Below are 16,702 nucleotides of genomic sequence, written 5' to 3'. Positions count from 1 at the left end.
GTTTAGTTCATACACTGTCCTTGTTTTAGAGATGGGGAGAGTGAGGGTTTAGTGGCTTATTGGCTTACTCAAGGTCACATAGATAGTGACAAATTACGATTTGAATGTAGGTGAATGAATAAACTTTGTCTGAAACATATGCATAAGAATTGCCATCCACTTTTGTGAATACAAAATAATTTTACCAGAATTAACCATGTATTAGAGAAGGATTTAGTATTTGCTTTACAGATAGGATTTTGGAACATTTTTTCCCTTTCTAGTAGCCTGGTTTTTATTTTGTGGTTGGTTTGTTTCCTTAGCATCTGTACCGATGGCTGTTAGTTCATGGAAAATCATCTTTTAACAAATAGATCTATTTGTTTATTTAATTTTAGTTAAGTATATGTTGTTTAGTGGATTAGCTTTACTGATTTACTGAGACATGTTTAAAACATCCCATATTAGCAATGACCAAAGTCCCAGAACACAGGTCTGGAGACTTTAAAGGCCGTGGAAAGGATTCAGTTTTAATCATTAATAGCTCAGGAGATTGCTTTCATCTCCTCTGGAGGAGGATGGTCCTGGGTACCAGGCAACATGCTCAGAAATGGTCTTCGTTCCAGCTCAGGAGTCTCACAGTGGAATCTTCCTCATGACAGGTGCAGGCTTCACACGATTACTTCTGTCTTCCTGCCCTCGGTTTTACTCATACTCCCTGCTCCACACTGCTGCTTCAGTGTCTGCTGGAGAAGGCTGAGGAGGAAGGCTGGAGAGCGTGGTTGTTTCTTGGGCCAGGGCCTCCACTGGCACCCAGTTCATCTGTGTCCCTGCTAGAATCCCGTTTCGTAAAGGGGAGCTCCATGGAGGCAGGGACTTTGTTACTTTTGTTTCCTATGGCACTGCTAGTACTTAAAACAGTGTCTTGCATGCAGTTGGCAATATATTCGTCAGTGGGATCCCAAATCACCTGTTTCTTTCTTTTTTTTTATTTTTTATTTTTTAAAGATTTTATTTATTTATTTGACAGACATAGAGACAGCCAGCGAGAGAGGGAACACTAGCAGGGGGAGTGGGAGAGGAAGAAGCAGGCTCATAGCGGAGGAGCCTGATGTGGGGCTCAATCCCATAACGCCGGGATCACGCTCTGAGCTGAAGGCAGACACTTTTTTTTTTTTTTTTTTTTAAAGAAGACCCTGCTGATCCTGGCTCCTAAGCACCTAATTCATGAAGATTAGAAGGGTTGATGTACAGACCAGAGGGTTCCTGACTGGTTTGTGTATAAGGCTCCCTTTTTGATAAAAAATGTTAGGAGTCCCACAGAATAGAAATTGTGCTTGTGCCTTTTTTTTTTTTAATTTATTTATCTATTTCTCAGGGAGAGAGAGAGAGAACACAAGCAGGGGGAGTGGCAGGCAGAGGGAGAAGCAGACTCCCTGCTGAGCAGGGACCCCCCCCCCCCCAATGTGGGACTTGATCCTAGGACCCTGGGATCATTATCTGAGCCAAAGGCAACTGCTTACCTGACTGAGCACCCAGGCATCCCCCCCCAGCCTTTTTTTTTTTTTTTAAGATCTATTTATTTCTTTGAAAGGTGGGTGGTATGGGCAGAGGGAAAGGGAGAGAGAGAGAATCTCAAGCAGACTCCCCACGGAGTACGGAGCCCAAGGAGGAGCTTGACCTCATAACGCTGAGATCAAGACCTGAGCCAAAATCAGGAGTAGGAGGGCTTAACCAACTGGGCCACCCAGGGGCCCCTGTGTTTATGTCTTTTGATTGAAAAAAATACATTATGACAAAAACTGAATTCATTAACATTGTAAAATGAATTTGTTACAGAGCAGTTCACATATACATTTGAAAGGAGCAGCATATCTGTGCAATGACTATTTCACTTACATAGTTGACTGGCAATGCTGACTAATGGTTTTCTTGTCCTGAGCCTCCTGGCACTCATGAAATCTTGTAAATTGGAGAGCGTGAGGACCACCAAGAGAAAACAACACTGGGGATGCCGGAGGCACAAGCTGATCGCCTCCACGTGCCCCCTGCTTCTTCCACTCCTCACTTACCTGCTCCTTTCCCTCTCCTGTCCTCCGTCTCACCTCTCCAGCATCACCTCTCGGTTCAGAATGGATTGTTGGTCACACAGAACCTGAACTCCTCCTCACTGGAGCTTGTTTCACAGACACGTTCCGAACTGTAGAGCCTTTTGCTTCTCTTTTAAGTTTATCAGTCTCTCCAGTTCCTTGAATTAGTGATGCCGGACAGGCTGATCAGAGTTGGGTCAGTCTCACTCATTCACGCTTTCACTCCCGCATTTGCTCACTCACTCACTCACTCAGACACACACTCACACCCTTACTGGCTCATACCCTCAACTCACTTGCTCACACACTCACACCTCACTCATTCACACCCTCATTTGCTCACACACTCACTTGGTCACACCCTCACACCTTCACTCACTCACATCCTCACTTGCTTACACACTCACTCACTCACTCACTCACACCCTTACACCCTCACACCTTAACTGGTTGATGCCTTCACTCATTCACACACTCACTCACACACTCACACCCTCACTCACACCCTCACTTGCTCACACACCTGCTCACACTTTCATTTGTTCACACCTTCACTCACACCCTCACTCACATCCTCACTCACTTACATACTCACTCCCTTACACCTTCGCTGGCACATGCCTTCACTCACACACTCAGTGGCTCATACCTTCACTTGCTCACATCCTCACTCGCTCACACAGCCACTTACTTGCTAACACCCGCACTCACTCACATCCTCACTCACTTGCTTACACACTCACTTACACCCTCACTCCATAATACCTTCATTGGCTCACACCTTCACTCACACACTCACACCCTTATTCAGACTCACTTGCTCACACCCTCACTTGTTCACACTCTCACTTGCTCACCACTGACTCACTCCTCTATTTACTCACACACACCCTCACTCACTCACACTCTCACGTCTCTCTACTTACACCCTCAGTCTTTCCTGCTGGCTTTCACGAAACCAACAAGAATCACTGATACCACCTACTGCTAACACATGCTGGTACTGGCTAGGAGCTGCAGAAACACCTGCTCCTCATTATTTACAGATTGTATATTTGCAAATTCTGTCTACTTACTAAATGTCCTTGTGACCCTGAGATCATTACTGGTGGCACGGTCATTTGCAGACATTCAAGGAGAAGCAGAAGGGAATGGCCTGCTGGGCACGTTTCCCGCAGGGGTCCTGCCAGGTGATGCTCTGCCTTCTTGCTTCACTCACACTATGAACAAGTGTCCTTCGGGGGATCTATTTAGTGCCACGTTTTTCCTTTCTGTGCTTTTTGTTAGTGATTTTACTGTTTAAAATGCCCCCCAAGCATAGTGCTGAAGTGCTGTCTGGTGTTTCTAAAGGGAGCATACCAGATAAATGAGATAGTCTCGTGTGAGCGTGAGCCACGGTGCTGTTAGTGGTGAGTTCACTGTTAATGAATCTACAACATTAACTTCAATAGAAAACCACAAAAAACAAGCTTATGTATTGATTGTTTGACCTAAGTGTTATGACTGACTTGCGTGGAACCTAACCCTGTGTTTCTCTTGGGAGCAGGGCGTCAGTATTCGCATCAGCGTTCGCAGTGGCTTTAGAGAACAGAACTACTGCGAATAATGGGATCAACTGTACATACAAATGCAAATGGTACTTCCTCTGCTGGATGAGCTTAGAACTGGACCAAGAAATGGCAACTTTGTGGGCAGTGGGATATATACAAACCAAGAATTATAATTTGGTCTGATACTTGTTATGATAGAATTATGTACAAAAAGGGCTCAGGGAACTTAGAGAAGAGAGCTTAATTCCAGGGTAGGAGAGAACTTCAGGATTATTCACAGAGGAGGTGGAGAAAAATAGGCAGGTGTCCTGAAGAGAGGAAGGCTTGTGCGAAGGCAACTTTGCTGCAGGGTTCAGAAATGTGGTGGCTGCTGGATGTATCCTAATTCTATTATCTTTACTTTGGTTCCCCCTGCCATGGTCCTGTCTCTGCTTCTGCCAGAGGCTACACTGCTGACATTTGGAGCCTCTTTTCCTGTCATTATCATCAGCCGTGGCATGGGAGGTGCCCTCGAGCCTCACAAAGAAAGCTGCCTCCCACCCCAAGCCAAGGGGGAGCTGCTACCCTGAGGGCAGCTACAGTGGTGGCCGGGACACCTCATCCCTCCTACAGCCCCCCACCCCCCATGCCAGGGGCTGACTTGTACTTGTGCACAGACATCATTTCTGGTACACCTCAGCGGCATCCTAACAGGTGTCTGAGAAAAATGTCTGCATTCCTGACACCCCTGCTGCGGAGGGCTCCCCGTCAGGATTAAAAGGTTATGGTGTTAAGTGGGAGAGACACATACAGAGTTGTCTTCCTTTGTCCTCTTTATAAATGCTTAAAATCCTGACAGAAATTGAGCCCCTCTTTTCTTATTGTTTTTTTTTTTTTTTTGGTGTGTATTGTAATTCATTGACATCTCCATCGTGATTTGCTTTTCCTTTGTAATGAAGTGCTCAAAGCTCAATGCCGTATTCCAAGAACAGACTTGCCAAGGTCAAACCAAAGACATCCTTTTCCCTGTGGTGCATGATGTGACTGCTTTGCATGGAATGATTTTTGCCCATTTAGCTGCCGTGTTGCATTGTATGTTCTCACGTAATTGCTGTCCACCCTCGGCTCTAGATTTCATCCTTCCATCCATTTTCTGCCTGAATTGCTATGTTTCAGATAATTTTCTCTTGGCTGTGTTAACTTGGCCTGTATTCTTTTTCTTTCTCTATCTTTCAAGTTGATTTTCAGTTTGCAATGTTTTGATGGAATGTCGAAGCCTGTACTTGCATTTGGAACGGTTCGAAGTTGGAGGCAAAGCACGGAAACACAAGGCTTAGCATCCCAGCTCTATTGCTCACTTGCTGTGCGACCTTGGGCAGTCTACTCAAACTTGCTGAGCTGTAACTGTGAAACAGGGCTAATAACAGCCGCATCACAGCATTGCTGTGAGGATTAGAGGAGACGAAGCCCATAAAACAGCCAGCACACTGCTTGGCTCGCAGGGGCTCGTTAGTACAGGCTTGTTGCCTTAGCATTTTTCGTGGATGGGCGTGGCAGTGGTGGAGCGCTGCCCGGGTACAGCCTCTCATACTCCGTACTGGATGCGAGATGCGCAGAAAGTGTGTTTCTCGCAAGTCTGAATTCTGGAATGAAGATGTATGACATAGTCTATGAAAATCAATATAAATTGCCTTCATTCCTGCATCCCTTGAATCATATGTTAAAGTGTTAACCATAAAGCCTTGCTTCAAGATTAAATTTAGATACTTTATTTTCTATGTAGCTCATTATTATTTTATCCACGTAAAGAAGTTTCTTTCCTTGGGATTGAATTTGCTTTTGTATTATTGTAATTCTTTTTTTCTAATGTTCACATATTAGTGGATTCACCAGGCTGTCACAGCACCCGAAATGTCTACCATCAGAATTGGTTTTCCAGGATTAAAGCACTGTTTTAAAAAAGGATCCATATCAGCATATGAATTTGGTTTTGGAGCAATGGAATTATTAGTTGATGGTATTAGCCCTGATTACTGTTGGGAGTGGGTTGTTCCACTCTAGCAGAGAGAGGGGCCCTGAGAGAGTTAGACACAGTCTCCTGCGTGTTACAAAGGGGAAGGAACAGCAGCGCCGGTCACTTTCTAAGAGAGCAGGGCCATTTATATATCACAAGTCCAGGGGTGGGAGGAAAAGTTTGGTTCCAGAGAAATCTGGGCTGGCATGAGTATAGATGGAGCTAGGAGCTGGGGACCCAAGAAGTAGGGGGGATGCCAGAGACAGGCTTTATCTACCTTGCTATTTTACGTAGGGTTTCTCTGTGGGCTTTGGGTGGCAATGGGGGTGTCAGGGCCCATGAGCATTTGCTGGGGGTGTTGAGAAGTTTAAGAGTTCTGGTATTATTTGTCTTCAGTGTTGCATTTTGTCTGCCTTACGCATGCATCCAGCTTTCCTGGTGGGTTTGAGTGCTCTATGACATTGCTGACTTTTTGTTTTCTTGCAAGACTTGGTTTTTCTCCCAAGTAAGTTCTCCAAGGGAGAACTTACAATGTAGGGTTTGTGGGTCAGGCAGGCATTCGTTAATGAGCCATGCTTCTGGTGGGCAAGATGGCGAAGAGGTCAGTGGAAAGTTCCAAAGTGCAAGGACGTAGTAGGCAAGACACCTTCCAGGATGGGATCATCCTGATGGTCTTCCAGGGAGAAGAAAGAAGGGGCCCCTTGTGCCAAAGTGATGTCTTCTTCCTTGTCCTCATTTCTTCCTTGAAATAGCAGCCTCATTCCCTTGGCTGCTTCTGGAAGCATTAATTCAGTCTGCATTTCTGATCAGCTCTCCCCACCCTCTCCGCAGTAGGCAACTGATGCAGCACATTTTATTTGGTTTCTTTCCCTATTTTCCTCCACTGCAGTTTCTTTTTCCATTTCCTGTTCAGTATGTCCTTCCAGAGTTCTTGTGGATAGCTCTGCTTTCCCCATTTTGATGTTCCAAGACTGAATCACTAGAATCTTAGACTCAAAGAGACCTTAGGAATGTCTTAGTCCAGTTCCCTCATTTTACAGATAAGGAAATTGAGGCCTAGGATTATTAATCAACCTGCCCACTGTTCCCAGATTGTGTGTGTGTGTGTGTTTGTGATGACGTTTGGCATTCCTTTAGGTAAGGAAATTCCACGAATCTTTTAGATCTTCAAAAATAATTTTTGGGCTTCTACTGTCATTGCATTGGTTCATTTTTCGATTTCGCTTAATTTTATTTCTACAAACCAAGTTCTTGATGTAACCCATTTTGTCTATCATAGAAAACCTTTGGCACATTTTCATTTTCCGAATCCCTACGGTTTATCCGATGGCTCTCATGGAAAGAAAGTAGTTGGATTCAATTGTCTTTGTCTTTTTGGATCCCTTATTTCCTTCGTTTCCCCTCCCAGCTGTTCAGCTTTAGGGGTTTCCGCCATCGTGTGTCTGTCAGATTCTTCCGGGGCGTTCCCTCTGCTCTGGGCTCTTCCGTCTTGCACTCTGCACCGTGAGGTCTCTTCAGCCTTTGCAGGTCTTTGATATATATTTTAAGTGGTCGCTGGATGACCTGCTGCTCTTACCAAATCATCATCTAACGTAAGAAATGTTACATGTGATTTCTTTTTACTCTGGTGTTCTAAGATCCTAAAAGGAGTTTCATGAATTTTTCCTGTAAGGTTCTTAGTGGAAGCATTAAGTGTGCATTGTCTACAAGGGACACAAGGAACAGTATTTCTTAAAGTGAATACTGGACTACTCAAATTGAATACTGTGTACCTGGAGCAAGGTTTTCTTTCCCCTGCGGGACTCATCTTTGGAAATGGATTACAAGTTGACAAGCTAATATGATTTGCTGAACAAATATCTACGTCTAGAGGCGGTTTCTAAGGAAGGCCCCTGAATCGTCTAGCCTGTCTGTGGCAGGTTCTGTCCTTGGTAACATCGTTGCTGCCGCAAGGCCGGTGAGCGCACAGCATAGGAGTGTCCATGTGTCCCTGGATTGAGACTGGACCCCGACCTTTGAATCCCCAAATGCCCAAGTAAGCTGCTTTCGGAAAGAAGGTAGTTTGTGTTTGTTTTGTTTACTGTTTAGTGGGGAAGAAGTGGAGAGAATGTCGGAATTCTTAATTTTCTCTATATTTTGATGAGACCAAATGAAAAATTGCCTGCCTCCTTGCTTCATTTTGTTTACATTGACCAGGCACAACTGATTCAGTTGTTCCCACAATTCCAGGATCATGGATATGAAAGCAGACCCATCCGGAATAGTGGGGATTTGAAAGGGTTTTGAAAGATGGGGTACAGTGAGCCATATCGAGGGCACAAGGGGGTTGACCTTGAATTGGAGTCTAATAAAATAAGAAATAGTGCCCTCTTGCCTATTCTCCTCTGTGTTTGTTGCTTTCTTTCTACTTGGGGACTTCTCCCGGGAGAAAAATGTTAGAAGACCTGGGTCCTTATTAATGGTCCTTTAGTCATTATATTTAATCACCCCAATCCTTGCAACAACTCCCATTAAGACTTTACTGCTAGATTATTAATGAGGAAGAGTACATCTGTACGAGTAATTGTGGTTCAGGGAGGTTTAAATACCATGACTGTAATAAATGGAAGATATGAGAATGAGTGATTACATCAAACCATTAACTTACAAAATGTTTGGGAACTCTACTATCAAGTTAGTTTCTGTATAGTCGCTGACCTCGGAATTACGGATTGGGCTAGTTTGTGCAACTAGTTTAAGTGACCCAATGAGCTGAATAAATGCAACCATTTTGGGTAGTGTGGTTAAAGCTACACCATATATATTTATAAATAAACATTAATATGTTAATATATAGATATAAATATGGAAATAATGTTTTAAAATGGCAGCACGACATGAGCCTATATGTTTTCCATGAGTACTGTTGAGCCTCAAATTTTGAAAAATTCTGATTTCAGTTTTTAAGTGGTATAGATATGAATTGGGCATAATAATGCCCATGTGGATTACACATTTTCCAATTGTCTAATATTTTAAAGTGGTGTCTATATGAGTTTATGTCTTATAACATTCCTAAGCATTCTCTAGGGTGTGCTGTAATTTTCACATTATTATCTCATTCTTTGGTTTTAATAGGATTCGTAAAAGTTTTGAAGTTTTAATTTTAGTTTTTCCCACTGCTTAGAATTTGATGATATAAAATGAAAAGAGGTTTCCATAGTTGCTAACATTCACCAGATTTTGTTCCAAAGCATGGACTTTAGTAGATTTTTGAATTAAATCCACATTCTCCACCCAAGCCTAGTGATATAATCCAACAGTTCAAAGATAGGTATGCCATAAACAGCTATAGTTAAATAATCTAAAAAAAAATTAAAACATGGAAATACAATAAAACAAGAATTGATCACTTTATAGTGGAATACTCTATAAACTGTCTGCATTGGAAACATGTGGTGAGTTTTAAAACATCTGAGTTCTATAATTCTAAAGTGTATACTTGATTTGAAGGCAGAAACTTTTTTCCCTCTTCTACATATATAGAAGAATATAGGCCAGTATGTTTTTGCTGTCCCAATTTTCTCTCGTTTGCTTATTTTTAATTTAGAAAAATCACTGTGGAGTACAAATACATAAGCATAGTCACCTTGACCAAGTGTTTTGTCACTGAGTTCTAAAGTGTGATCATAAAGAGAGTAATTCTGTAAATCTTGCTATTTTATTTGTCTGTCCAAAGCAAAAGTCACGCATTAATATAATCCCCAGTAAGAGGAAGAAATTATTTAAAAGCATATACATGGCATAAAAAAGTAACAGGGTCTTTAATTTTTAATGATCGTTTTAATTTTTAAGGTATGTCAGTTTATCTGAGTAGCATTACACTAATTGTGTCATAATTACAGGAGCTGAAATGTAGCAGCACTTTTGCAATGTAATGTCTGTACAATCTCATTTAACTTGTTAACTGAAGTCAGAAACCCTTCCGTGTAGGAGGCAATTGAACTCTTAACCATCACAAAAAGTGCTGGCTATAGGTGATGCTGTTTTAAATGGAATAATTCACTTTATCTTCTGGGTTGCCTAGAAAGTTCTATAATGTGTAAGTAAAAAATGCTATAATAGCCTGGTAGGGGGAATAGAGCAGTATTTTCTGAGCAGTGAAAAGGCTAGTTCAGTTTCTTAGCTTATAACTTTTTTTTAAAAAGTTTTTTTATAAACTAAAAAAAAACCCTACAAAACATATACAATGAGAATCTTTTCATAAATTCTGAAAACAAATGTGTTCCCTTGTTAGATTGTGATGTCCCAACCACTTTAGAATTTTGTTCATAATCTCTACATATTCCTCCTGCAAAGTGAATAGTGTTTTCTAACAATTACATTTTGTTAAGGTAAAGACGAAAGGAAGCATATATGAGTCTTAGAATAACAGTTGCTTCATGTGATTCCTGAGCATGGTCTGTGAGCCCTAGCCTTTCCCCTGCACAGCCCTCTCTAGTGCCTGGTCCTTTGGAAACAGCACCAGAAGCCTCCCTGGAGGAGGGGGTCTGGAGGAATTACAGTGCTTAGTGAAAAGCAAAGAAACCCAGGAGGGACTGGTCTCCAGGGTGTGGTGCTTCCAGTAGGGCTCCTGGAAACTTCTTGCTCAAGTGGCTTCATTCCCATAATAACGAGATCCAGTGGCATAGACCAGGGGCAAGTCATTTCACATCTGGGTCTCACTGTCCCATGTATTTAACAGGACAAGTTGTATTAGCTGTTTTCAAAGTTCTCCCAGTTGTGAGAGGTTAGGATGTTAACATAACGTCAACAAACGCCCTTGTTTATGGAGGGCTTCCTCTGTGCCAGGCATGGTCTCTGACTGTGTATTTGTAATAGCCCCGTCTCAAGATACTAACCTGCTTTAAAGGTGAAGTTACCAAGGCTTGTGAGGTTAAGTACGTGGTCATAAATATCCCACAGCTAGTGAAGGGCGCAGCTGGGATCTGCATGGGCCCTTGAAGCCACAGCTGGGCTCTTCACCAGCGTGCAAACTACCTGTGTTCTGCTGAGGTGGCGTGTCTGTGTTTCTAACCCAACAAAGGCCATTGTATTATAGGTATGATAGCTCTATAAAGCGAACAGGAACCGTACATAACTCATGGTTCCAAAAGGAGAAAGAAGTGTTCTATTTTTTAGGTAAAACGTCTGTCAGGTGATAAGATTTCCTGCTGAGAAAAAGAAAGCTTAATTTGAATTAGTTTTTCATGTTTTTTGAGGAACTAAAGGTTCAGCATACAGTTCCATATGCTGGTTCATTTTATTAGTTAAAAAAACAAAAACAAAAACATAATTTGTTTAGAAAATTAATCACAGCAAACTCAAACCAGACATTTTTAGCCAGGAATAATCTTGTCTGTGAGGAGAATATTTATTATACAGATGGAAGTAGAGACTAAAATAGCTGGTAATGTCTTTAACACACTATTTTTATTTCGTCAGTCTTAATAGAGATGAAAGCGAGATCACACGCAGCCTCATCCTCGGGCGCAGGGGAGGGTAGAGGCTGTGTTCTCTCAGAAGAATGCGCCTCTAAGTTTCCGTGTGGAGCAAGGGGAAGGGCTGCCTCTCCACTGCCCACCCCCTCCTCCCGAAGGTGGAGCATCTCCTGGCACCCCGATGCTGTCACCCAGCTGAGGGGGGGTGCCGCGGATGACTTCTCACTCCTCGCAATTCATTTTGTCCCTGCAAACCCGGCATCAGCCTTCCAAAGTTTCCCCATCATTTCTGTCCTTGACAGACGCATTGTTTTTTCTTTTTGCTTTGCCGTGTTTGATTTAAGTTAAACTTGTTCAGTGAGATAATATTGTGTCACCAACCCCTTCAGGGCTTGGAAGAGCACCCATCAGGAGGTGCAGGCAGGTCTTGTGTGCTTTGGAGTGGGTGTGAAGCTTTCGGTTCATGAAAGAAGTAGGGGAGCCGGCCTGACATTGGACTGTGGATTTTGTCAAATTCTCTCCCTTCCTCCCTTTACTCTCCTGACTTACTCCATTGCGAGGACACAGTAGATGCTGCCCAGCTGCTGTCTGTGAGCTCAGGGTACTGAATTGTGTCTCAGGTGTGTGCACGTAAGAAGGACATCCGTACTGTGGTGATGTCTAGTTTGCTGTCCTCTGGGTCTGAATGTCAGAAATGGAAGAACATCAAATGCCCTTATCTGTTCTGCTGTTTTAGGTCAGTGCATGGACATGTGTTGTTTTTTGGTTTGTTTTCTTATTTATGTAAGGTGCCAGATGGGCAAGAGCAAGGGGAGTATTTTTCAAGGTCATTTTGTGTTCATTTTTTAAAAAGTACCGCTGAGGAAGGTATTGATTGATTTGAAAAGTTGTGGCCTAGTGATGAGGAGAGCAAAGAGGCCGTTCAGTCCCAGTTGCCTTGTTTCTCCCGGGGACAGCTTTTGTGACTTGGGTGTGCTCTTGGTTTTGGGATGGGACGTGTGTGTTGTTTTTGGTCGTGACTACTGCCCATGTGACGCATGGCTGCAGGAGCCCTGGGTTGTGGGGTTGAATGGGACCTAGAGTTTCATGAAGCTCAAGTGGTGGGAGAGGTGCGACACACCTGTGACAGTGTGGAACCTTTGAACTTTGGGAATGTAGGAGTAAGTACAGCTTTTCTCTTGGTAACTCTGTGCCCGAGAATGTGGCTTTTTAAGTTGGGGGCTCTTTCTGTCTGAATTCAAGGAAGTAGGAGGGCTACAACAATTGTTTTTACTTCTTTGTATTCAGGAAGACTCAGTCACATGGAAAGCTTCTATCTTGAAATGTGGACCATGGATTAACTGCATCAGAATTTCCCCAAGGGCCTGTTAAAACTGCATATTTCCAGACTTTCTGGATCAGAATTTTAAAGGATTGGAGATGACAAATTTGCATTTTAAAGAAGCATCCCAGGTGATTCTTTTGTAACCCTGAAGTCTGAAAAGCATTCTTATGGAGTAATAAGTAAACTCTCAGAAGATATCTGACCTCGGTGCTAATGTTGAGAATGTTGGTCTACACTGCAGGTACTTTAAAAAGCATATATTAAGATGAGGCAGTTATTATCTGAACTTTTGGCTTCAGCTAAAGTTCTCCCTCACAGGATGGTCACCGTCCTAATTGCTGCAGTAGAAGTGGGAACAACTCATAGCATTGGTTGTCCTTTGTCTCTCTGGGTCATTCAAATAATGGGCATACGCAAAAATCTAACTAGAAAACGTTTGGCATCTTTTGCACTTCAGTAAGCATGAAAAACAATTAGAATGTAGTTAAATTTATACAGTCAGGCACTTTTTGCAAAATACGTCACAATGGGTAAAATGGGTTAAAATCAGTATTTTCTCACCAGAGTTATATTGTGTCGCAATGGAATATTGCTTTAAATACAGAAAGTAGCTATTTTTCAAAACACTTATTTGTTTGTTTGTTTGTTTGTTTTAACAGGAAAAACTAACCCAAGAGTGTGTATTCAGAGAACAGTTTGAAGAAAACTGGTATAACACGTACTCCTCGAATCTATATAAACACGTGGACACTGGAAGGCGATACTATGTTGCATTAAATAAAGACGGGACCCCAAGAGAAGGAACGAGGACTAAACGGCACCAGAAATTCACACATTTTTTACCTAGACCAGTGGACCCCGACAAAGTACCTGAACTATATAAGGATATTCTAAGCCAAAGTTGACAAAGACAATTTCTTCACTTGAGCCCTTAAAAAAGTAACCACTATAAAGGTTTCACGCGGTGGGTTCTTACTGATTAGCTGTGTCATCACACCAGCTCCACTGTTGCCAAACTTTGCCGCATGTTTAATGTACGATGGAGGCTTGGATGGGAACATGGTGTTTTTGTTCTGCACTTACAGGCTGGTCCTCCTGGAGGACGGCCGCTGCCCACTTGCTGGATTTATGGTGAGAGGAGGAGAGGGAGACTGAGCGGGGGTGTGAGTGTGTGTGGATGAGTAGCAGGGGAGGTGGAAGAGCGAAGCAGAAGCAGAGAGGACCGCGGCCTGATGCATGCTGGGATTTAGACGCGCTTTTACATTTTTGATCAGTTGTACTTCATCTTGTATCAGCACAGCTGCCATTCTTCGACTCATCAGGATTTTGGCTGGTGGCCTGCGCAAGGGTACGCTGCATTTTCAAAGGCATGGAGGGTGCAGTCTTACTTAAAAGACTTTTTCAGTTAATGCTCACTGGTGCCATCCCGGTGAATTTAAGCAAAGACCTCTTAGTAAAAAAAAAAAAAAAAAAAAGAAAAAAAAAGAAAAAAAAGAAAAAAAAAAGAAGAAAAAGAAAAAAAAGAGGAAAAAAAGTTAAATTTATTTATAGAAATTCCAAAGGCAACATTTTATTTATTTTATATATTTATTTATTATATAGAGTTTATTTTTAATGAAATATGTACAGGCCAGATAGGCATTTTGGAAGCTTTAGGCTCTGTAAGCATTAAATGGCAAAGTCCGCTACGAACCTGTGGTAAATTCATGCAAGTAAATATAACGGTGCATGGATATGAGAAATTCTAATGACCCTCATGTACTAAAGGCGACAATCTCTTTTGTGCCCGTATTATTGTAAACTTATGCACATCATTCATGACACTGAGTATTCACTCTTCAGACTGCTTGTTTCATAGCTTATCCCAGAGGATTAAAGAAAAACTGGGTCTCAAACTTTTATTCTGTGTCTGTAATATTTCCTCTCTCATAAGTGACTTATTCCATCATTGTAACTTCACGGTTGGAAAATATAAGGGTTGGTATATATCCTACGTGTTTAAATCTATTGCAGAATATACCAAAGCTGAACAATAACTATGCTCTTATTTTAGTTGATCTCCAGGACAACAGGACTAACATCAAACATTGTACTGATTTAGAATCTTCAAAAAGAAAAAAAAAAAAAAAGCTTACATAGCACAGATTTAAAAAAAAATTTTTTTTTTTAAGGGACAAGAGTCAGATTAAACAGGATCATTCTTGGAGACTTTTTATTTGTGCACTTGGCTATCAAATATGACATTATACAAGCACCATAGGGGTCATTGTAACATCTTTTATAGAAAATTGCTTTTGGTGTGAACTGTCATAATACATGGGAATAGCACCCTTCAAGTAAAACTTGCAAAACGAAACTAATAAATCTTCATCAATAATGACAAAGAGGGAAAGTATTATACTTGTTGACTGTGTTTTGTTTTTAAAAATGGTCCTCACAAGCGCTCAATTTTTTTAGAGGGGAGGTTACTATATAGAATATCTTTTACAAGGCTTTTATAACATTTTATGCTGAAAAGCGTAAGAATACATATTTCTTTAGTAGCAATAATTTTGGAACTTGCCCTTGGGCGAGGAAGACTATTTCTTACTATATACTAAGGAGAAAAGAGCCAAATTCTTAAAGCAATATTTAAGAAAAAGGAATTTATAACAAATTCTCATACCACATATAACACTTTCTAGCCAGTTATGTTGGGAAATTGAAAGTGACAGTTCAAAAATGTGTTGGGATTTATGTAACTAATTTTAAAATTTAATATTCCAACTTTGTTTTGCTCTGATGCACATTCTTTATGAAAAATAAAAGTATGTCACTGTTGAGTTAAAGCTGTTTTGAAGTGGAAGCGCATGACTTATTGCCATGAGCACATGTGGCCCTTCTATAGTCCAAGTTTGAGTATGTAGCAGAGCCCTCCTGCTGACGTGCATTAAGGAAAAACTAAGTCTAACGTTTGGAATTAAGAAATATTTGGGGGGAGGGGACAGAAGCAATGTAAAATAGTTGATTTATGATAAACTCAGAATGTCCTCTTCATTTATTTTCTTGGGTTTTTTTTTTTTTTTACTTTCAAGACTGAAAGTAAAAATTCCAAGATGTAGTATTCTTATTTATTACTTAACCCTTCGCTGCTGCTAAAATGTGCACATATTCAGACTTTAGTTTTTCCAAAAGGCATTTGATATTTTTGGCTGGAAACATTAAACATCTGACCACAGGGAAGAAGCAAGTTTCTAGGATGTCATAGGTACAATACTTAGCACTGAAGAAATGGGTTTTAGGAGTTAGCCAAAAGTAATCTTGAAGTAGCATGAGATGCTAGATAATCGGCCTAAACGAAAGCAACCAATTTGTGAAAAAGATTAAAATCTCCATGCATTCCTAGAAAATGCTACTTTAACATCTACTTTTGGAGTGATTTTGTTTTGGTACCTTTTTCTTTTTCTTTTTCTTTCTTTTTTTTTTAAAGAAAAAATGTTATATGCTTTTGGCAATGGATACAATAAACTGTAATGGTCTGTAAATAAATAAATATTGACTTATGCAATTTATGTAAATAAGTGTTCTGGGAGAGTAGATGGCTCAGGGTTTTGGCGTGGGCATTGTCCTGTTGGGCGTTAGAGCGAGTGGGTTTGCCTCCGGTTCTTGTCGTAAGAGACCCGAAGCCCATTGGATGGCAGCTCTGAGCCACTGTGGAATGGGTGGTTCCAGTTTTCACAAACAGATGCTCAGATAGCCAAACCACTGTCTTATTGGTGCCAGCACTTGCACCTTGGTCAGAGACTTAACGGGCACGGACTGAACCACCCTCCCATCTGTCATGTGAACGTCCCCAGGCAGTGTGAAGGACATGCCAGGTCAGTGTTGAGGAATCTGTCCCTGCCAGGTCCTGTGTTGTAGATAAATGAATGGCTTTAGTTTATGGTGTTTTCCTTCTATTTCATCTCATTAACACTACAACATTGTGTTATTTACTTGATAATCTGTAATTGTATGTAAATACATACAGGATTATGTAATTTGTGTAAATACATAATTACAGACTTTTGAAAACTGGTATTTTTTACTTGATGTCCATTTTGGAGCTGCTTCAGATTATGTGCCTACATGAACCAATGGAATTTTAAAAACATGCTCTCCTTGCTCTTACAGCTGTTGCGTGTGTGTTGAGGGGATGGGGGGTGTGGGGGCTGGAGGGGCAGGAACAAACATATCCAGATGTCTTTTCTTTTCTGTAAGCATTAGATGAAGAAATGAATGATCTGGGATAAAGATTTATGAACTCACAGCAAGCAAAACGCAATGTG

The 16,702-nt window shown here is 41.4% G+C and overlaps 1 protein-coding gene across 1 annotated transcript in view; it reads left to right on the top strand.

Annotated features, from left to right (window-relative positions):
* FGF9 (fibroblast growth factor 9) overlaps nucleotides 1-14,296 on the top strand; it is a 31,624-nt gene extending 17,328 nt beyond the window's left edge. Inside the window, exon 3 of the mRNA XM_045797103.2 lies at nucleotides 13,055-14,296. Coding sequence (XP_045653059.1) covers nucleotides 13,055-13,300 — 246 coding nt within the window. The 3' untranslated portion in view covers nucleotides 13,301-14,296. The remainder of the gene's footprint in view (nucleotides 1-13,054) is intronic.
* The last annotated feature ends 2,406 nt before the right edge of the window (nucleotides 14,297-16,702 follow it).

This window comes from Ursus americanus, chromosome 10, assembly GCF_024610735.1.
Source record: "Ursus americanus isolate L20-20 chromosome 10, mUrsAme1.1.p, whole genome shotgun sequence".
Lineage (NCBI taxonomy): Eukaryota > Metazoa > Chordata > Mammalia > Carnivora > Ursidae > Ursus > Ursus americanus.
The sequence above is the reverse complement of the archived record's forward strand: the minus strand, read 5'-3'. Positions and strand labels throughout refer to the sequence as shown.